Below are 23,710 nucleotides of genomic sequence, written 5' to 3' on the forward strand. Positions count from 1 at the left end.
GAGTCGAGACCTCATCAACTTTTGTCCAATTTGTGAGGTGAGTTTTCCTTATTGTACTTGCGGGTCGAAGGCACCAAAGCCGACCCATTGGATTAGATATCATGTTATGTGATAGTATGTTATCGTACTGTAGTGATCTGTTAGATTGGTATCCTGATATATATATATATATATATATATATATATATATATATATATATATATATATATATATATATATGATGTTATGCTTAGTGATCTGTAAGATCTTCCTGATTGTCTGTTGACTGGTTATATGTATGTTTATTTGTTATGTATATGTCGACATGGTATGTGTGGCTGGGTTGAGGCGGACCAGTGTAGACTGAAGGCCACAAGACCCAGGGCGTCCCGGATAGACCACATGCCTGAGAGGCGTACTAGTCAGGCCGAAGGCCCAAAGAACGGTCCAGATAAGCTGAAGGCTCGGTAAGGCATTCCAGTCATGCTGAAGGTTCTGTGAGCGTTCCAGATAATCTATAGGCCGGTACGAACGACGTTGCAGTCAGGCTGAAGGCTCTGTATGCATGTTGTTTGTTATTATGTTTATGGTGTGGTACTTTGAGGGAACTCACTAAGCGTTGGCTTACAATTTTGGGTTATGTTTCAGGTACTTCAGATGACCGTGGGAAGACGAAAGCGTGACCATACACATCATCTTGTTTATGACTTATGATTTTGGAAGACTCTGATGTTTGGAAATGTTTTGAAAACTATGATTTGTAAACAGTTTATGAATTTGTGTTGATTTTAAAAGTTTAAATTTCTTGTGGTTTTATGGATGTTACATATCATTAAAATTAATATAATGTAGGGCTATTTCAACAAAACGATAAATATAATCCTAATTATTAATTTAGTAATACTGGAACCTCATTATCAAAATTAACGAAACGTATTTGATGATTATTTATTTGGTCCTTAAAAATTAGAAATACACTTATGCATGTATGATTCTCTTGGACATTCACAAACTTTATTGCTTTCTATTGCAAAAAGGTTGGTCGTGACATGGTATCTGTTAACAATCTTATGTGCTTCTCTACTACTTACTATAACTTTTTTTTTCCATTTTCTTTCAAATGGCAGTCTGAAGCTTGAACGAAGTTATGTGAAAGACTGATATGGTGAAGTATGAAGAAAGATGTGAAAGATCAAGAGAGAAAAGGAGAGAGCAAGAAGCATGATATGACATACAAAAGAGTTGATGTTGCATTTTCTTCTACTTCTATTACAAGGATTTTTTTTTTGTTCTAAGAATTTGTTTCTACTTCTATGTGGTTTGGAAAATATGTTTATACTTATTTTTTATCAACATTGATTTTCTTAAATTCAATAGAACTGACATGTATTACAAATGTTTTTTTTTTTGAAAAATAGTGTTTTTCCCTCAAAAAATAAACAATATTCAGTAAAAAAAAGGTTTGATCGTCCACCGACATAAGAGTTTAAGAAAAAACAAATACCACATCAGTCTTAGAGAAAAATAAAAATAAACATAGAGCTTATAAAATAGATTGACGTAACCTAGATTTTAAATTTGCTTAGTAAAATATTTTCCTATCAAAAGCAATAGCCAATTAACCAAAAATTTCAAACCAACATTGAATAATACTAAAGAATATAAATAACATCAATTTTCGTTAACTAACGATCTTGAATGGACGAAAAGCATCAATATGACATGAGAAGCGATGAGTTTTGTTTGTTGACTTGTTTTGGATCGACCATGCGAACTTCATTCAATTTTGACATAAAGAACAATACAATCAAACTATGATCCATTTGCTGATTTTGTGATGACATCATTATAAATGTCACAACCCTCTTATGCATCACCCATCACAAAATGTTGGAATACATTTAAACTTTGGAATTGTTCAGCTCGACCATCTCATTATTCAAGTTGATGCTTGGTTTACCGTAAATGTGCCAAGATAAGACAATAAGATATGTTACATAACAAATCATAACATATAAATTAGGGATATTAACAAAACTAGTCATTATGGATGAATAACTTAATAAAGTTACCAAGTTTGTTTGATTTTGTTTTTTTTGGTTTTGAGAAACTAGTGTCTTTATTTCAATTGGATCATTCCGGATTTCAGATCATTTTGAATTTGGGACAAAAAATCCTATTCTGAAATTTCAAGAACCATTCCAAATATCAATGAGCATTTCGAAATTTCGAGGAAATGTTTGTTTTATTAAAATCTAACAAAAGCTAAAGAAATAATAAATGGGAGGAGGTACAATACAATGGCTTAGAATGTTGACGTTTTATTGAAAAACTATGAGATTATATAATTTTAAATAACCATTTTCGGACATAAGCACACAAGTAAACCATTTTTTTTTTTGAAATTATTTTGGTGAAAAGAAAAAAAAATATAAGGTTTTTGTCATAAAAGCCCCCAATTTTACACAAAAAACCAGTTATGCCCATAGTCGTTTTTTTTGCCACAAATGCCTCAAATATCGGAAAATTGGTTCGATTTTACCCTTTACCCTGATTTTACCTTCTATGACCGGTAGCCCACCTGGTTTTCTTCTCAAACCCTCCATGCCTTCACCACCATCTTCGATTTTAACCTTCACCACCGTCTGCTTCTTCAATTGACGGGATCCAAAGAAATAAGAAAAAAATTCTCACTCTCCAAAATCGATTGAAGGTTCTTCTTCCTCTTCTGATTTCGATCACCAATAATAGGTGGGGCTTGGTTCTCGATTGTATGTATATGTATGTTTGAGTTCTGAATTTGGTATCGAAGGGGCGAGTTTAGGAGCGCAGGAGTTCACATTCATGGTTTGAGTTGGTCAATTATAAAGAGCAGAAAGGGGAATGCCCAAGAGGATAGAATCAAAGACAGTCTCGATGCGATTTCCAGCTTTTCTTTAGAAAGAAAATCTCTTTAGGAGCTGTAGTAGCAATTAACGGTAAGCGATAGGGGAGGTGAGGCCAGAGGAAAGGAGCAAAACCTAAGTCTAATCACCAATACTTGGACCTGCTTGGGGACTGATTGGTTCCCCTTAGATGGATTGGGAAAAGGAATTGAATTCTTTGAGTTCTGAATTCAATTAAAGAAGGTTTGGGTTCTGTGTTTCCAAAATCTCGTTTCAAGAACAAAAAAAAATATTGTTTCCAAAATCTCGTTTCAAGAACAAAAAAAATCTTGTTTGATTTTTGAATTGTGTTTGAATTCTTCTTGTTTAAGTTCTGAATCTGAAATCATTTCCTTCTTTGAGTTGTTTTGAAAATCTTCTTTGACTTCTGAATTCTTGCTTGAATGTGTGTATATGTTTGTGTTTCAGTTAAGAAACCATATGTGTTTGAGTGGAGAAGATGGTGGTGGTGTGATGATGGGTTTCTGTGGTGGAGGTATAAGGGCGGCGTTGGGTGGTGGTGGATGATGGATGGTAGTGGTGGTGATGATGGATGATGGACGGTAGTGGTGGTGGTGGTTTGTGTGTGGCTGATGGTGGTGCTGGTAGCAAAAGGCGGTGGTGGAGGTGATAAGTAAATATAAAAGTTTTTATGACAAAGGTGACTGACCCTAGAAGGTAAAATCTGGCTAAAGGGCAAAAGTGAACCAATTTTCCGGTAGTACAGGCATCTGTGGCAAAAAAAAGACTTTGGACATAACTGGTTTTTTTTTTTTTTTTTTTTTTTTTTTTTTTTTTTTTTTTGTGTAAAATTAGAGCCTTTTATGACAAAAACCCAAAAATATACACTATATATGTTGATAAGTCTGAAATTACCGATTATAGACAAAAAAAAACTACTTTCTTAATCCGCTAAATATTTTTATTAATTTTTTCATTTATAGTGGTTATTTGTTAATATCCATGTAGATTACTATTATGGGTTAGTTAGAGTTAGAGTCAAGTAGACCAATCTATTATTTTTGTTTATTTTTATTGAATTTCAAAAATAATTAATAATCAAATATACTTTATCTATAACCAACCAATTAGAAAACAGTAAATTATTTTAGCTAAACTAATAATAGGTCAAATAAATTCAACGATATCGAACTATATTTAAATTCAGAAAACCTTTTAAATATAATTTCTAAATAAAACTTAATTTTTATTATAATTACATTTATCCTAAAATCTATGAGTAAGAAAAAAAAAGGTATCTTCAACCCTCCTTTCCTCGATTGTTCAATGAGTCCAGGCCTACCTATTTTATCACTTCAAAATCTCGTGGATGTTTGTTTAAAGGAGGCCCATTGGACCTTTATGCAATTTTAGTTAAAAGATGTACATTGCCTATCGGAATGTGACAATTTGATTATATAAAATTGGACTTGGAAAAGTCTTCGTTTTTTCAGACAGGTTACAAACGATCTTGGACCAGGTATTTTTCGGCATGTTCTTTGTTTTTTCTAGGTCTAGCAGTTTTTTGGGGGTGTTTGACTTAACTTTTCACAACCCAAAAATTATTTTTGGAAAAGTTACAAAAAATCAGGATTTCTTGACTTTTCCAAAAAGTTCATTTTCTTGTATAAAAACTCCAAAAATAGCTTTTAAAATTAGTTTGCCAAACATTTTTTTTTTCAAAAAGGACTTCTGGGCTGTATAAAGCTAAGCCAAACACCCCCTTTGTCTCTGTCTTTTTCGGTTCGCTTTAGATGTTTTTCAGTTTTTGGGTTTCGGTTTAGAGTTTTTTAACGTGAATAACACAAAAATGATACATTAAATTTTAGTTAAAGAAATAAGGAAAAAATTGGATAATGTGTGTAAAAAAACATGTACTAATTAACACAAACAAGTTCTATTTCTTTCTGAAACCGGTTTCAGATTAGTCTTTAATCGATCTTGGGTCGGTCCGGTCTTGGAACGGTCCTTTTTTTTTTTGGACCAGTTAAGACGGTCTTGATCTGGTCTCGTCTAGACAGGTTTGTTTTTGGTCTTCTTTTAGACCAATCCAAACATATTTAAATAAAGTATAGGGTTTAAAGTGGAATTATTCGAAAGATTAGGCGGCGAAATTGAAACCTATTAAATTATACTACACCGCCTTTTGCATTCGCAGCAAAGGGCGAAATCTGAACCCTTCTCCCACACTGTCACGCAGAGTTTAAACCCTTCTGTCGTTAACGTCTGAAACCCTTCCTCCGGCCCTCCACTCGCAGTTTCTCCGGCAACGCTTCAGGTTAGCTTTCTTTCTTCCTTGAAGCTTAAACATACATTCTCTGCTCATTGTTACGGTTTTGTATTTGTTTTCTTAAAGTATATGCATCGAGCAAAACCTAAATAGGTAAACTTAATTGACAGTTTAGTTACTGTTAGGTAGTGTTTCTTTTCATTCTTTATGCAACTGCTCGATTTACGTTGTGAAATCTGGTGTATATTTTGGTTTTTTCAGTACTTGTATATGTCTATAATCGAAAATATATGATCCCTTGGTCCCAAAGAGAAAGGTCGTGGAGGTGTAGCAAGTTAGTTGTTAACCTTACTTTTAAAACGGATTGGAGTCTTCAATTTTGACAAATAATTGTGAACTGTGTTAATCTGTATAATGGTGGTTAAAAGAATGTACATGTTAAAGTTTACTGTAGCGACTTGGTGTTAGCAATGTTAGCAAAAAAAAGCACATAACATGTGTCAGTAGCTAGGTACTGATGTATCCTGAAATTGTTTAGTTTTTTGGTGATAGCAGGATGGATGACAGCTTGTATGATGAGTTTGGAAACTACATTGGACCTGAAATCGAGTCTGATCAAGAGAGTGATAGAGAAGATGAAGATGAAGATCTCCAAGAAAAGCCTGAAGACGAGAGGGCCGATTCTGATGAAGAGAATGGAACTGCTGGACCCAATGGATGGATGACAACTGGCGATGATGTTGATATGGAGAATCAGATTGTTCTTGCAGAGGACAAAAAGTATTACCCTACTGCAGAAGAAGTCTATGGTGAAGATGTGGAAACACTAGTAATGGATGAAGATGAACAACCCCTTGAGCTACCTATAATCAAACCAGTAAGAGACATTAAGTTTGAAGTTGGTGTTAAAGATTCATCCACCTATGTGTCAACCCAATTTCTCTTAGGCCTTTCATCAAATCCCACTTTGGTTAGGAATGTTGCTTTGGTAGGACACTTGCAACATGGGAAGACTGTTTTCATGGATATGTTAGTTGAGCAAACACACCATATTTCAACTTTTGATCAAAACAGTGAAAAACACATGAGATACACTGATACAAGGGTAGATGAACAAGAGAGAAGGATATCAATCAAAGCAGTTCCCATGTCACTTGTTCTTGAAGACAGCAATTCAAAATCCTACATGTGTAATATCATGGATACCCCTGGACATGTTAACTTTTCTGATGAAATGACTGCTGCTCTTAGGCTTGCTGATGGGGCAGTTTTGATTGTAGATGCTGCTGAAGGCGTCATGGTAAGTCATCTGTTACAACATTTCTTTGATCTTTACATAAAAATATAAACTTTTTATATCCATAAACTCATAAACATGAAATTTTTGGTATTCTTTAACATTGATGATTATCAACAGGTGAATACAGAGAGGGCAATCCGACATGCAATTCAAGAGCGCTTACCTATTGTAGTTGTGATAAACAAGGTATTCTTTTTAATTTTTTACTTTATACTTAACGTATAATAGCAATATACTTGCATTTATTTACTCATAATAGTAACATACATTTCTGAAATTCCAATTCTACCCCTTGATATAGGTCGACAGATTAATAACAGAGCTCAAACTACCACCTAGAGATGCCTACCATAAACTAAGACACACAATCGAAGTCATCAACAACCACATCACCGCAGTCTCGTCGACAGCTGGCAACGTCCAGGTCATCGATCCGACAGCTGGCAACCTCTGTTTCGCTAGTGGAAGTGCAGGCTGGTGTTTCACTCTCCAATCATTTGCCAAATTATATGTCAAACTTCACGGAATCCCATTCGATGCCAACAAATTCGCCTCAAGACTTTGGGGAGATTACTATTACGACCCCGCCACTCGGGCTTTCAAAAAGAAACAAGCCGCAAGTGCAGGGGCAGAACGGTCATTTGTCCAGTTCATTTTAGAACCACTTTACAAGATCTACAGTCAAGTAATCGGTGAACATAAAAAGAGTGTTGAGACAACGTTAGCTGAACTTGGTGTCACTTTAAGCAATGCTGCATATAAATCAAATGTAAGACCCTTACTTAGATTAGCTTGTAGTTCAGTTTTTGGGTCAGCTACTGGATTTACAGACATGTTGGTCAACCACATCCCTTCTGCTAAACAAGCTGCCCCTCGAAAGGTTGACCATATTTACACTGGAGTCAAAGATTCAAGAATTTATAAAGCCATGGAAAGTTGTGACCCATCTGGTCCACTCATGGTCAACATTACTAAACTCTATCCCAAATCAGATTGTAGTGTTTTTGATGCATTTGGTAGGGTTTATAGTGGGGAACTTCACACAGGGCAAACTGTTCGTGTTCTTGGAGAAGGGTATTCACCAGATGATGAAGAAGATATGACTGTGAAAGAAGTGACAAAATTATGGGTGTATCAAGCGCGATATAGGATACCCATTAATAAAGCGCCACCTGGCTCGTGGGTTTTGATTGAAGGTGTTGATGCTTCGATTATGAAAACTGCTACACTTTGTAATGTGGAATATGATGAGGATGTGTGTATTTTTAGAGCTCTTCAGTTTAATACACTTCCTGTGGTGAAAACAGCTACTGAGCCTTTGAATCCAAGTGAGTTGCCTAAAATGGTGGAGGGGTTGAGGAAGATTAGTAAGAGTTATCCACTTGCAATTACTAAAGTTGAGGAGTCTGGTGAACATACGATTTTGGGGACTGGAGAGTTGTATCTTGATTCGATTATGAAAGATCTCAGGGAATTGTATTCAGAAGTTGAAGTTAAGGTAATTTGATTATTTTTAATTTTCTAATATTTGGTTTATACTTTTTTTTAGTGTTATATTTTGGGAAAGGAATGGAATGGTTTATTTCATTGGAATGAAAAAAAGTGTCTGTTTTGTTTTATGGAATGGAATGGAAGTGGATCATTCTTGAAGGAATGTGCTTCTTTCCATTTTCATAATTGAATGTGATCGATTTTTGTTAATGTAATCTTTGATGATATAAAACCTTTTTAATAATTTACGATTTTGATTAAATTTACAGTTTTGTTTTCTAAGAATAACTTGGAATATACTTTTTATTATAGTTTTATTTGGGTTTTAACGAGTATTTATTATGTTTCTTTTTTAATTTTGTAAATAAGAAATGTGTTAATTATAATCAAATAAAGTATACATTTATTATGTTTCTTTTTTCATTCCATTGTGGGATGGAATGAAAAAAATGTAATATAATCCATTTTTCTTTAATTAATGTTAAGGGCACAAATCTCTTACGGAAAAAACTTTTACAATTTTACTTATATTACTATTTTATTTTCTAATACTTTCTATCATGATTTTAGTTGCACTCTAATGAGCATTTATCTTTTTTTTTTTTTTTTTTTTTTTGTAAATAAAAAATTCATTCATATTAATTAAGTAATACTTAGAGTGGAGTTAAAGCTATAAATTGTATTTACATGTGGTTTTAAAACATATACATGGTATTTACATATAACATTAAAATTCATTTGAAAATCCATTCCATTTGCACAGCTCTACCAAACATGATCACAGAATATAATGACTCATTCCATTACCTTTTTCTAATTCCATTCCATTCTTTTGTCATTCCATTACATCCAATCGAAACAGATCCTTACTTACTTCTATGTATCAAACAGGTGGCAGATCCAGTTGTTTCATTCTGTGAGACAGTGGTGGAGTCTTCATCAATGAAATGCTTTGCTGAAACTCCTAACAAGAAAAACAAAATTACCATGGTACGTAAGCTATACACCCTTTCTTTGGAATTATCTTTTTTCTCTCTCTTTTTTTTAATAAAAAAATTGTATCTAATATTATTTTTATTGTTTAGATTGCTGAGCCATTGGAGAGAGGACTTGCAGAAGATATTGAGAATGGTATTGTAAGTGTGGACTGGCCTAGAAAGAAATTAGGAGACTTTTTTCAAACCAAATATGATTGGGATCTTCTTGCTGCAAGATCTATATGGGCCTTTGGACCCGATAAACAGGTACAAAAATATAAACCAAATAGCCAAATATATTATTTCATATTTTTTATTTTAAATTACGTTTTAATCATGTTACAGGGTCCTAATATATTATTGGACGATACCCTCTCGAGTGAAGTTGACAAAAGCTTGTTGAATGCTGTAAAGGATTCCATTGTTCAAGGGTAAGTTGGTCTTTTTATCTTTTATCTGTTAGCAATACAATCTTGTGATAATGTGAATGATTGATAAGGAAAGTAGAAATAATATCATTTTGTAACAGAAGAGAATATGGTTTTTGGAATGAATGGAATATTGAACCTTAATTTGTTTTGAGACTTTAGTACTAATATATAATAATATAAACATAACAGGTTCCAGTGGGGTGCACGTGAGGGCCCACTTTGTGATGAGCCAATCCGTAATGTTAAATTCAAAATAGTAGATGCGAGAATTGCACCAGAGCCATTACACCGTGGAACCGGTCAAATCATTCCAACAGCTCGACGTGTCGCCTATTCAGCTTTTCTTATGGCAACACCACGCCTTATGGAGCCTGTCTATTATGTTGAGGTAATAATACCTATAAATATTATATTTGCATTTTATCTAGCTAAATATTCTAGAAATTTTAAATAAACTTCAGCATTTAGGCCTATTTTATTAATTACTTATGACATGACAAGACAAAACAAGTTGTACTACTGCATTTGGCATGTATTGCACTAGGACTGATGTCAAAAGGACAAAAATTCTCAAAGGTGGGACAGAGACTCGTTCTCGATTTCTCATCTGTGCAAAAAGACGTAAATGCCCTTCTCGTCCCTCATCATCGTCTAAATAAATATCCCTAGAAAGCTTGTCCTATCCCGTGTAACAAACGCAGCCTGCCTTAGGCTGCTTTTATTTACCTGGACGGGAGCTTTTTAGGGATATTTTAGACGATGACGATTTACGTCTTTTTGCACAGATGAGAGATCGAGAGCGAGTCTCTGTCCCACCTTTGAGAATTTTTGTCCTTTTGACATCAGTCATAGTCCAATGCAGTAGTACAACCTGTTTTATCTTGTCATGTCCTTCCTACATAACAGATGGGCCCACATAGGATATATTTGCTTTTCCCTATATATTTAAATTTAAATTTAAATTTCAGATTCAAACACCTATAGATTGTGTTCCTGCTATATACACGGTGTTATCTCGTAGACGTGGACATATAACTGCTGATGTACCCCAACCAGGAACTCCAGCCTATATAGTGAAGGTCAGTATTTTAAATCTACAATGATAACAATTGGTTCTATCTTGTTTCTTCTAACTTCAACTTAATATATATTATTTTTGAATTTTCAGGCGTTTTTACCTGTAATCGAGTCATTTGGTTTTGAGACAGACTTAAGGTATCATACCCAAGGTCAAGCATTTGCCCTTTCAGCTTTCGATCACTGGGCAATTGTTCCTGGTGATCCACTCGACAAAAGCATTGTGTTAAGACCACTGGAGCCTGCACCCATTCAGTACCTTGCACGTGAATTTATGGTCAAAACAAGGCGTAGGAAGGTATTTTATTTTTGTTTAAAAGACCAAAATACCCCTATATATATTAAAATAATTTTTTTTTTTTTGATAGGGAATGAGCGAGGATGTGAGCATCAATAAGTTCTTTGATGAGGCTATGGTGGTGGAGCTTGCCCAACAGGCGGCTGATCTGCACCTTCAGATGATCTAGTGGCAAAAGAAAGATGTTGAACTTTTATCAATGAAATAACATGCGTATATCTGCCTAGTGATAAAAGGAGGCATTTCAATAGTAGTGATGGAATTATTGACTGATGGGATTTGATACTATGGGTATGATATGCTATTTTTTTAGCGGTTTTGGTCATAGTTATTGATGAATTGAATTTTTTGTACCGAGTAAATTGTAATTCATTTATCGGCAAATTTGAGTTTTTGTATGATGTGTGGCTACTGACTAGTTCTAGTTATTAATCTTTAATCAAAAGAAGTTACACTTATATTTTTTTACCAAATCGATGATGGTTAAATCACATCACTTAACATTTGATAATACCTAAATTGTTTGTTTGTCATGTTTTCTGAATTTTGAATTAAAATTCTTATTTTCTTTGATTCTTTGGTGACGTTAATTAAATTTCTAATAGACAAAATTGCAAAAATGGTCTTGTGGTATGCATTTTTTTGGGGTTTTAGTCCAAACCACGACTTTTTTGGATTTGTGGTTATTTTGGACTAGTTTGTATGTAAAAATGGTCCCTCTGAAAATTGAAATAACTAAATTGCCCTCTTAATATATTTTTTATATTTTTTTCTATTTAATTTGATGTTTTATTGATAATAAAGTGGGGCCCACACCCCATTCTCTCTCTCTCTCTCTCTCTCTCTCTCTCTCTCTCTCTCTCTCTCTCTCTCTCTCTCTCTCTCTCTCTCTCTCTCTCTCTCTCCTGAACACACAATCGTTTATCTTGTTCTTCAAGATACACAAGTTCTTCAACACATACACACATAAAATTTGGAAAATGATTCACATGGGTTTATATTTTTGGGCAGGAACTCGTTTCGTATTTGGAAATCAATTTATAGATTTACACTTTAACACATACGAACAATCGAAAGGGAGTGCGTCTTCATCTGATCGGGGGAAGAGGAAACAAATCGGCAGCAACATTGACATCGGAGTGGCTGATGAAATCGTGAGGAGGGGCGGACATCGACCTCCGGTAACGATTAGCGAAGGAAAAGAGGCGGCGGCTTCCCTTGGCTGTTTTTCTGATCTGACGAAAATCACAAACGGAAATGGCAGAAGGAGTGGCAATTCTCAGGTGGTGTTTGGGTTGTTCCGTTCGACAAGAAGGAGGAGTCGAGTTCTCGTTGCCGGAAACAAATAGGGGGGTGAAGGCTGTAATGGAAAACAATTCTAGTGGGGTGTCGGAGGTGCTTACTTGACGAATGGAAGAGACGGGGTAGAGGTGGCAGTTATCGGCTTGGCTTCATACCGAACCAAGGAGGCATTCTGGCGGGCGCGTGCGTGTAGGAAGGTCGACGACTATATAAGCTAAAAGACTACGACTACAAGCCAAGCCGGAAGCTACTCGCTTCTATTCTCGTTGGGATTGGATATGGATGGGGAATCTATAGATCGTAGTAGCTCTCTAACTAACATAAGATACAATTGAACTTCACGGAACGGCCAAAGGAGTCCGACGAGCCCTTCGTGGCTTGTTCTTCATCTTTGGCAGCTTTCAGAGCGACGGAGAAAGTACCCATGTAGAAGATGGTGTTGGGGTTATTAGTTGACAAGAGAAAAAGGTAGATGAGGGTTGTGGAGGGCTGCTGCACTTTTCCGGCGGCCGGTTTCCACCTCTGGTGGTGGTTCAACGAGAGAGAGAGAGAGAGAGAGAGAGAGAGAGAGAGAGAGAGAGAGAGAGAGAGAGAGAGAGAGAGTTTTCTTAATTTTTTTAATTGTAAAAATAGATAAAAAAAATGAAAGAAAAATGAAAAAGAAATACTTCAAGGGTATTTTAGTCTTTTCAGTTTTTCGAGGGACCAAAACTACAAGCAAACCAGCTTATAAGGACCACCAATCCAAAAAAGTCGAGGTTTGGACTAAAACCCCAAAAAAATGCATACCACAGGGACCATTTTTGCAATTTTGTCTTTCTAATATTGTTTGGTTTATCTTTTGAGGTGACCGCCTTTTCTTTTTGTCTTGTTGTTTTTTACTTTGGAAAATTACTAATCTAACCAAATTCATTAATGATTTCTCATTTTTTAGCGAAAAATTAGGATTTGTTTCAAACTAGCCTACGAAACCGTAGGTGATTAAAATGGCCTACTGTTTCGTCAATTTACCTACTGTTTTGATTTTAGTATATAATTTTATTTTTTCATTTTTCACTACGAAACTGTCGACGAAAAAATGGTCTATTGTTTTCTCTGAGAAGTCTACTGTTTCCCAAAGAGTAGATTAAAAATGATATACTGTTTCGTCCAAAAGCGGTTTTGTTTTGTTTTTGTTTGTTTGTTTGTTTTTTTTTTTTTTTTTTTTAAGATTAAAAAAAGCACTCACTTTTACTCTAAAAGAGATTTTTCTTTTAATATATAGTAGGTACGATATAATAGTCAAAATACATGAATTAGTAGTCACATACCCAAAAAAAACCCAAAACCGTAGGTTTTTAGACGAAACAGTAGATCATTTTTAATCTACTCTTTGGGAAACAGTAGACTTTTCAGAGGAAACAATAGACCATTTTTTCGTCTACGGTTTCGTAGTGAAAAATGAAAAAAAAAATCTTTATATACTAAAATCAAAACAGTAGGTAAATGGGCGAAACAGTAGGCCATTTTAACCACCTACGGTTTCGTGGGCTAGTTTAGGACAAATCCAAATTTTTGGTTAAAAATTGTTAATCACTTCCTTAATTTGGCTAGATTAGTAATTGCCCATTTTTCTTTGTTATGGACGAATTTCAACTTTATCATCTTTAATGATGAACAGGAAATTAGAAATGATTTGTGGTTTTTATCGACATAATGTGTATTTTGATATTTTCTTTAGACATACAAGAAGATATAAACCTCGGCCAAAATCACTTTTACACTCTTCCATTATTAGATATATAATGGAATTATCACTTTTACACTCTTCCATTATGTATATAATGGAAGTGTATAATGTTAGACCTGAATAATTATATAAACAGGGTTGAATAGTGTCAGCAGTCACCAGATGAACATATATGACCACAGGGGCCGAATGATGTCAGGATTTGAACTTAAGTATTTAATTGTTTTATTTAAAAATCATTAAACATGATATTATAGAATTTCAAAATTTTAAAATTCGTATCAACATTGATGGCAGATTTGTAGGATTAATTAGGATCTTTAATTGATGTTTTGTTTATTATTCTACTAGTTTATAATCCGTGAAACCACAATTATAAAATTAATTAAACTTTCATAGTAAAAACTCAAAACTATTAATTAATTATTTTAAATAAATTATTAATTAAGAGATATATTTTTAATTATATAAATTATAATCGTTGATTAAAATAAAAATTCATAAAATTATATCATCTTATAATCTTTATTAATTTAATTTAATTTTTTTATTGTAAATTAATTTAATGTAATTAGAGTGAGAAATTTAAAATTTAAAATAGAGAATCAATAGATCGACAAGTAACATGACATTAATTAGGAGACTTAATATGATGACATATGACAAAAGAAATAATCTTTTATTAGTATAACGAGATAAATAAGATATTATTATATATTAAAAAAACGTATTAAAACTACATATTAGAATATCCAAAATATAAATATTTATTCACAACATTTTTTAGAATTCTTTCTTTCGGAAAAAAGAACTTCTCTAACAAGGGTTTCAGACTAGCTTTCTCGTACTGTCAACCCCGTTGCAAACATGAGACTATGATTCATGACCTGGAGTTGTTGCAGACGAACCTCCAGGGCAACAGAGGCCGAGTAGTGCCAAGATTTGAACATGAGCCAATAGGTTATTCACCATATCTTCCATTTATCTTACCATGTCACCACGATCCAAATGCTTAACATTTTTTAGAACTCTTAATTGGTGTTTTACTTATTATTCTATAAAAAGTATATTATATACTAAAAACATATGAAAAGTACATATTCATATTAGAATATCCAAAACATAACAATTTTATAAAACTTGAAGTGAATATACAAACTAACAAATTCCAATTAAAATTTCCATTAACAAGACAACTTTGTTAAATACAATTCCAACTAACAAATACATTGCATATGGTTTCTTGAATCATCGTTGCAAATTTGACATAACTTGAATCATGGTTACAAATTTGACACAATTTAACACTTTCTTTTTGATTCAATGATCTAGGAATTGTCTTCGTCTTCAAACTTTTCAATCTTTCATCTACAAAAGGTTGACATCAAACGTTAAAGATAAACACACGAATAAAGTAGGAAATAGTTATGAACCTTTATATGAAAAATAATATATTCAAATAAAATTGTGCTATCACAATAACAATGACATAAATTTTCTTCAGAGAATATTTATTATGGGGGTTATTAAATATGAATATAAACATATCAATATGAATAAATTCTCTTCTATTGAGAACATATAAAAATTAGTCATAAATAATATTTATGATGAAATGTTAATATTATTATAAACATAATCAAAGTAATATGCATATAGTAATATATTTTCTTCCATGATAAAATACAAAATGACAAGAAATATAATCAAATTAATACTCATATAAGAATTATATATAATTTTCAGTATATGCCGGCTAATAAAAATAATACTCGCATATTAATTAGAAAGAAAGGTATGTGGGTGGACATATGTGTCTAATATGAATTTTTAGTAAATCAAAATTAGAATTTTTTAAATGAAACAAATTTATAACTATGGTGATTATATACGTATTAGTCGAAACTCATTACATGGTTAACACTTTAAAAAGCAATATTTAACATTCTAACACAATATTTGAGTGATTATACATGGAAAAACGTAAATGTAAAAAGCTTGTCGAGCCAATCATTTTCAGATATGATAATATAAATCGATAACAATAAAGTCATTATACAGTACAAAGTCTTGTGGAAATATATTTGTTAGAAAATCATATAAAAATATCATTAAACACATTTACTTTAAAATATCAAATTCATGTGACCATAAAATCAGACTAATATTCTACTTTAAAATATCAACTCATAAACTTGGTGTCATTGTATAGTTAATATTCTATTTCACCAAAATCAGACTAATATTCTATTTCACTAATATCAAAGTGCAAACTATAATCCTATTTCCAAAAAAGATCAAGATACCTTAAATAAAATGTAAATAACCTTGATCACCAAAGGTAATGGTATGGAACATATTGAGAATTGTGATGAGTATATATATTGACTATAAATAATTGAGTAAATTACACCAAATGGTCGCTATGGTTTGAGGTAATATACGTGTTTAGTCTTTAATTTATTTTTTTTAACTCGGATCATCCCTATAATTTGTTTTTATTGGACGATTGGTCCATGTCTCAACTAAAAAGATTATTGTATCCTTATAAATATCTTTTTTTTAATTAATTCTATTATTTATGTATTTCTAGATAGGCCCACTTGACCCAACCCCAACCCTGGTTTCTTTCCCTTCCCCTCCTATCATGTGTCATGTTTGCCATTTTTGAAACCCTTGTAATACCAAGAAAATGAAATTAAAGCAAACCGATTAAATTGAGCTAACAACCAAAGAGTTTTGATGAAGAAAATTGTGTCTAGGTTTTCTCTCCTTTTTCTCACGGGTTCTTATCTCTATCTATCTCTCCAAACTCTCTCAGGGTGTGTTTGAGTTAGCTTTTTTATCGCAAAAGTGATTTTTAAGAAAAATGTTTATTAGCTTATGATTTTTAGAAAAAACGGATTTTAAAAAATGTTTGGATAAGAAAAACTGTTTTTTAGGAGTAAAATGACTAAAAACTAGGATTTTCCATCTTTTTGAAAGCTTTATTTTTTTCAATCCAAAAAGCTGTTTTAAAAAACGCTTTTTAAATACACAAACACTTTTTTAGCTTATTAAATTTTTAAAAAACAAAAAAGCTAATAAGCTATTTTCAAAACTATACCAAACACCTACTCAGATCGGTATGGTTAAAGAACATGTTTCCTCATCCCCTCCCTCCCCGTCTCTGATGGTAACAGTGACTCGAGCCATTGTATTCGCCAGGTTAAAGGTTAAATGTTGGTGAGTTGGGATTCGTCATCATCGACTCAAAGTTCATGAGCCGTACCCATTGTCATGAATCAATGGTGGATCAATCAGATTCAATGAATTCGAGTTTTTGGTAAATGGTTGATATCATCGGTGGTGGTGTTGTTGGACGGAGAAGACGACTAGTACAAGTGGTAGTGCTTGTTAAAGAATATGACCAATGCCTGGGTAAAGAAACCCATATTGTAATCACAGGGGTTACTGGTGGGGGTTATAGATTGATGAGAGGCGGCGACGGTATTTGGTGGTGGTTCCATCAAAGAGAGGAAGGAGATGGAGGAATGGTCTTCTTTTTTCAACGTAATTGTCTCCGATTGATTTCTTTGTGTGTGGGGGTTTTCTGATCAGAAAAATCAACGGCGGCGATTTTGATTTAGATTATCAAATTTCTCATATGGTTACTAAAGTGGTTTAGTGGTTGCATCAGGTTTGTTTTTGGATTTTTTCTGGTTTGATTTCTTTGAGCTCACTGGAGAAGACGATGTAGGTGGGGAAGGGATGGTGGTGTGTGGTCGGAGAACACAGAAAAAAAGGGAATGGAGAAAATCAGGTGGTGTAGTAATGTGGTTGTACATATGCTTCAGCTGGTTGTACATTGATTACATGTTGTAAGAACAAAAGCAGTGTGCTTGGACTATCTCCGACCCATCTCAAATTTTCCCCGAAGTAAAAAACATAGTAAATAGTGTTTCATCTCTAATCTTATTTCATTTTTAATCCTATTTTTTACTCCAAAAAATATATTCTTATAATATTTTATTTTTATAACTGATATACATTGTCAAATACACTCCTCTACTAATTAGATTTTAACAAATATATATATTATATTTTTTTATTACAAGAATATTACAAATTATATTATTATAAATAAAACGTTTAAATACAATAAATTCATATTAATTAATACTTTATTATAAATAATTATTAAATAAATAATCTTATATTTATAATAATTATATCAAAATAACGATCATATTTGATTACTATATTTTATAAATTATGTTATTATGTTTCAAGTCTTTAGTATATATTTAATTTTTTTATATGAATTCGATAAATAAATATTAAACTCTATATTTATGATTAATTAATATAAATTAGTATATAACATGATATTACAAATATTAAATATTGCATTTAAATTATAATTAGTAGACAAAAACAAACTAAAAATTTATAAAATAAAAATGAGAGAGACTAAAATTGGCAACCGAAACTTCAACTCCATTTTTGGAGATATGAATAATATTCCCTCATATTTTATTTTCTGAGATATAAATAATATTTGGGGAATACTATTCATATATCCAAAAATGGAGATGAAAATGAGGTAAGGTTGGAGGAGAATGGGGGAAGAAATGGGAAAAAAAAATAGAGTTTGGGGGTGGGTTGGAGATAGCCTTAGTGGCGGTGATGAGTTTTCCGGCAACCAAAGTTGGTGGTAGGAGAAGACGACTCCACCATGGAGAGGGTTAAGTTTACTTATTCAAGCTTAATAGGGGAAGGATTTTAAAACATGCTATTTGTAATTTGTTGTTGTTTTGAAGTTTTTTGAATTTTTTTTACATTTTTAATGAAATATATTTGAAAGACCCTAACTTTTGTATGTATGAAAGACCCAAACTTTCATACTTGATAATATAGTTACTCCAAAACATGCTACTTGCATATTCATAAAAACAATATTTTACATTGATAAAGAGGTTACAAACTACTGGATACAAACAGATTATTTTAAAGTGTTATATATTACTTCCCATGATTCTATAGTTTTATACATATGGGAATGCAAAATACAATAGTTTCAAACTATTCATAAGCTTCTATCGATACAATAGTTTCAAACTATTCAAAAATCTTCTACCAGTATATAACTATATTGGATACTTATCTCCTGCAATTTGTTAAACGTTGAGAGGGTAAGCGGTGACGCTTAGTGAGTTTAATAATAGATACGATATAATGTTATATCATATATATACTTCAATATGGCAGAAGCAAAGAGGAACAAGGAACAACAAGGGGATATGTGAATCATGTGACAAACTTTCCATATCAATCATTGATTTGATTCAAAGATATACAATCAATGAGATATAACAATTTCCATACTTGATATACATCAATAAAGCTTTGGCCCAAATGGCACAGAAGACATACAACTTCGGATTTAACATTTTGGTAGATTTCAGGCTTATAGCCCTGTCTAACCTTCTGCCAATACCATAGAATAGAAATCATTCTCTTACGGAGAAATGTTCTACATGGACAGAGGCTACATACTAGTACCAATGTGAATCTAAGTCCTTTCACTGATCACATGGTCAAAGGTATTTCTTTGCTATTAAAAATAGTGAATAAAAATAACACGGGAAAATAACCCGGAATAATAACACTGAAAAGCACGTAGCACATATAACACATAGCATACAATTGTTCCTATATATTAAACTCACCGTGAAATAACCGGGGGCTAAAATATTAATTTAGACAACACTTTGGCTCTAAATATAACTTTATTCGTTGAAAACTGGAAGATTTATTGAAAACCGGGCTCTGTGAAGGTAGACTTTCAAAACCGAAAAGATAAATTTTTCGGGCTTCTCGGGAGTCTCGGGACGTGTTTCGGGCTTTGGAATTAGTACCGGGGCTTTGGGGGGAGTGGAAGTAGAAGAAATATAAGTTTAGGGGTAAAAAGTGGCAAATTTCTAACATTTACTCGGGAGGTCTCGCACCCCTTATATAGGGCCGAGGTTCGGATCCAAAGCGAGGGGAAGAGGGCAGGTGGTTGCGAGGCTCGGACCAGCTGGCTACTTCAGCGAGGCTCGGGTGCGAGGGTCGGAACAGCTGGCTCGCAGACAGCAACTTCGGATTGGACCTAACTTCGGTCCAATGGGCAGGCTCCACGTAGGTGCGAGGGTCATTCGAGGGGTGTCTCATGTGAAGGTGTCCGAAGCTTAGTGGACCGCGGACTTGGTCCAATCAGAAGGCGACACAGCAAACCTCGGTCCTATCAGAAGGCGACACGTGGAGGCTGCATGCGAGGGATGACGTGGTAACATTATTCATGCGAAATTTCTTGAAAAATGTGCCAAATCTTGTAAAATCCATAACTTTCTCATACGGGCTCTGTTTTTGACGTTCTTTATATGCACGCGTAGGTAAAATTATGATCTACAACTTTCGTTTAGACTTCTTTGGCTAATTTTGACTTTATTTTTAATATTATTATTTTTAACAGACCGGGACAGGAAAATCCGTTAAAAATTCATAACTTCTTCATCTGACATCCGTTTTCGTCAGACTTTTTACCGTTGTACTACTAATGAAGAGAAATTCAATTCTCGTTTAGGTTGTGTCGGCTAAAAATCACTCGATCTAAAGTTCGAGTTTTTAGCTGTCTACTGCTAAGCTGAAACTTTGAAAAATCATAACTTCCTCATACGAAGTCAGATTTTGGCGTTCTTTTTATCGAAATTCTCGGTTTAACGAATACTACGACTTTAATTTAGATTACTAAGGCTAAAAAGTAGTTTATCAAAAAATCACTTTTACGTCATTCGGCGCCGTGCCCGTTTTGTCGCGGATCTTCGATTGGTCATAACTTCTTCGTTATAACTCGGATTTCGATGAGGTTTTCGCCTAAATGTTTCTAACAAGATTATCTACAACTTTCAATAATAAAATTTTACTTATTCCAAATTTTATATTTTCATTAAATTTCACTATTTGACATTTGATTGGAATCTCATAAGACTTCCAATACTTTCTGAATGATTCTAAACATAGTTTTACTTCAATTCTAGTAAAAACAATTTTTTAGAACTCAACATTCAAATTCACATAATATTATTTACTTAAAACACAATTTCAAAACGTGTATGTTACAATATTTCATGTTTTGAGACGCACATCAAGTACTCGATAAAATGCCTGATACAAACACCACTGCGAGTTTAATTTGTTTGGGACATTATAATGTTTTACTATTCAATTTATACAAAATCCTTCTTCAATTGTGATCTTGAAGGTAGTTTCTAATTTATAGTTGCTGAATGAAACTTTTCTTTACTTGGTTTCCTACTTTGTACAAGAGAGAATCTATCGGCTACATACCTGGTATTTGATTATTTATTTATTTATTTATTTATTTTTTTTTAATATTTAGCACTTACTGAGTGTTAATCAACAATTCACACCTAAAATAATGGTAATATTGCTTAATTGGTTTTTGAAAGATATTTTCCAAATGTGATTTTGGTCCTTCTATTAAAGCTTAATCAAGTTAGAGCAAATAACAGTTCTTTTCTTTCCCCCTGTTTTTGGTGTATTTTAATAGCAACAATGTTGAATATTTTGCGATGTAATTAAGAGCAAAGAGCTGCTTAGCATATCTTTACAATTTTTTGTTATGGAAAGTTCCAACATTGTTCCTGCATATAACCAATTTAGTGTTCTGTACTTCTGTTTACACTTAGCTTTGTACTCGACAGTTCCAATAAACCATCATTGTAGGAAAATGTTATGATATTTACTCAAAGTGGAGAAGTAGAAGCAATTCAAGGCAAGTCATGTTAATGTGTACACATATTTTCTCCTTTGATCTATTAATTATGTAGAAAGTATTTGTCTTCTTGCATTAATTTCATTACTTTTTGAAAGATAAATTTAGGTTTTGCTCCTTCTTGATCTTGAGACTCTGCCAATTTAGCAAATAGGAGTATTTTGTCATCCCAACTTGTATATTCAAAGATGTAAGGGTATGATGATAATTTTTATTAATCGATAACAATTGGTTTCTTAACGTAGCCTACTTATGGGACAAAAATGTTAAGAAACGGTACTAAATTTAAATTGTTTTTTCTTTATTGTTTAGAACACTTATATTTGACATAATAGTTCTCATGCTATTGTATAGTCCATAATTATCTATTTTTGTTGTTTTATTTGCTCTTCAACTTCAAGTTTAGTATTGCCATAGTAAATGACTTTAAAAGTATATGAGGAAAAAGAAAAATGGGGCTTTAGGTAATTCTTTACGCTTGAAATTTTCATTTGTATTTATCTGCTTTTAGTTTAATATAATATAAATTATGATGATTTTGACCTTGCTATGTTATGCAAATAGAAATGTAGTTTGGTTGATGTTGATGTTGCTATTTGATAATTTGATATAGGTTGGTGTCAATGGGTATTTCATGCGTGGTTCTCTTTCTATTGCAAGTTCCATTTTAGTCCCTTAGGTTGATGCTGGTGTTGCATTTTATGGATTTCCTCCTAATGACCTTGCACATCTACCAACATTAAAGTATTTGTACAGCCTTATTTTGGTGAAGTTCATAGTATTGTTGTATTTTCATGTATTAAGGTGTGATGAATGAATGACCATATTTTAAATCAAATTTTATAAAAAGCAAAGCATATTATAAATCAACTTTTACTTTGAAAACAAATTTGATATAAAGCAAAGCATATTTGAATGTAAAAAAGATCATTTTCTTCATTTTGAATATGCAAGTTAACATTCCACTCAGAAAGATGTATTTTTTTTATTTTACTCGATTTATATAACTCCCAAAAAGATCATATGATTAATATATACATCTTTTTGTATGAACAATACCGCTTCCCTCTAGGTAAGCTTTTACATAAGCTTTCAGTCACACCCGCTCTCTCTCTTTCTCTAATATATTTAGAAAAATAAAGTGTTAATTTTATTATCAAATGACATTCTTTTATTTTTTTTTTCCAGGTCAAATACATTTTTTTAATCATATCACATGCTTTTGGTTTCAATGACAAGAACACTAGGTTATGCAAATGACTTTGAAAATAAGGTAAAGAAGATGTATATATATATATATATATATATATATATATATATATATATATATATATATATATATATATATATATATATGTAATATGTTAGGTTGTAATTACTGCTACTGTTACAATCCTCCATCCCCACACACATACACACACATAACAGTAGCAAACATATCATCGAACACCTAACACACACACACACACAATTTTCTTGCTTCTCATCTTAATTTGTTTTCAAATATGTAGCAGTGTGTAGTTTCTTCCTTGGAGACCTTGAGAAGATGTACTTTCTTATATTGCCTTTGAATCTATGAATAATTTTAGGGCATATCAAATTATCAATGATACTTGTTTCTGGATGACATTGCTATAATTGGGTACAGATTTTTCAAAGTAGAATGTTGCATAGGAAGAAATTGAATGCTATAATTTAATGAAGAGTAAATTACCTTTTTGGTACTTGAGTTTGTTCAAAAGTTTCAGTTTTGGTCCCAAATAGTTTCCTATTGTATTTTGGTACCAATTATCAATTGTTGTAACCATTTTCGTCCCTATAGGCACCAAAATTGCAAAAAGGAAACTATTGAAAATATTGTTTTTGAACATTCTTAGCGATCAAAATTGTTACACGATTAAAAATAGACACTAAAATTTCAAAAGGAAACTATTTGGGATTAGAACTGTAATTTTTTACAAAGTCAAGGACCAAAAATGTATATTACCCTTTAATAAATTAAGATGATGTATGTTTCTTTTGCAGTTATCACTGGAGGGCTTGATTCAAAGCTTATAATGTGAGACTTCTCCAAAGGAAGCCCATTGAAAGTTATGAACTTGGGTATGATTATGCCAAATTTATATGTCCAAAAGATGTTTATGACTTGCTT

General features: G+C 32.7%; 1 protein-coding gene across 3 annotated transcripts; it reads left to right on the forward strand.

Moving 5' to 3' along the window:
- The first annotated feature begins 5,042 nt into the window (after positions 1-5,042).
- On the forward strand, positions 5,043-11,181 carry LOC145053622 (110 kDa U5 small nuclear ribonucleoprotein component CLO). Of its 3 annotated transcripts, none has more exons than XM_079001700.1 (11): positions 5,043-5,182; positions 5,687-6,434; positions 6,552-6,620; positions 6,736-7,932; positions 8,817-8,915; positions 9,011-9,169; positions 9,248-9,333; positions 9,523-9,721; positions 10,302-10,412; positions 10,502-10,708; positions 10,779-11,181. In XM_079001700.1, exons 2-11 carry the CDS (start codon positions 5,691-5,693, stop codon positions 10,875-10,877), a joined length of 2,970 nt encoding a protein of 989 aa, XP_078857826.1. In that variant the 5' UTR covers positions 5,043-5,182; positions 5,687-5,690; the 3' UTR covers positions 10,878-11,181. The 3 variants fall into 3 exon arrangements, with proteins under 3 accessions (XP_078857826.1, XP_078857824.1, XP_078857825.1); XM_079001698.1 differs by having other exon boundaries at positions 5,050-5,182; positions 5,690-6,434; XM_079001699.1 differs by having other exon boundaries at positions 5,051-5,182; positions 5,673-6,434.
- Positions 11,182-23,710: the final 12,529 nt, after the last annotated feature.

This window comes from Lactuca serriola, chromosome 5, assembly GCF_051521515.1.
Source record: "Lactuca serriola cultivar US96UC23 chromosome 5, Lser_US96UC23_V15, whole genome shotgun sequence".
Taxonomy (NCBI): Eukaryota; Viridiplantae; Streptophyta; class Magnoliopsida; order Asterales; family Asteraceae; genus Lactuca; species Lactuca serriola.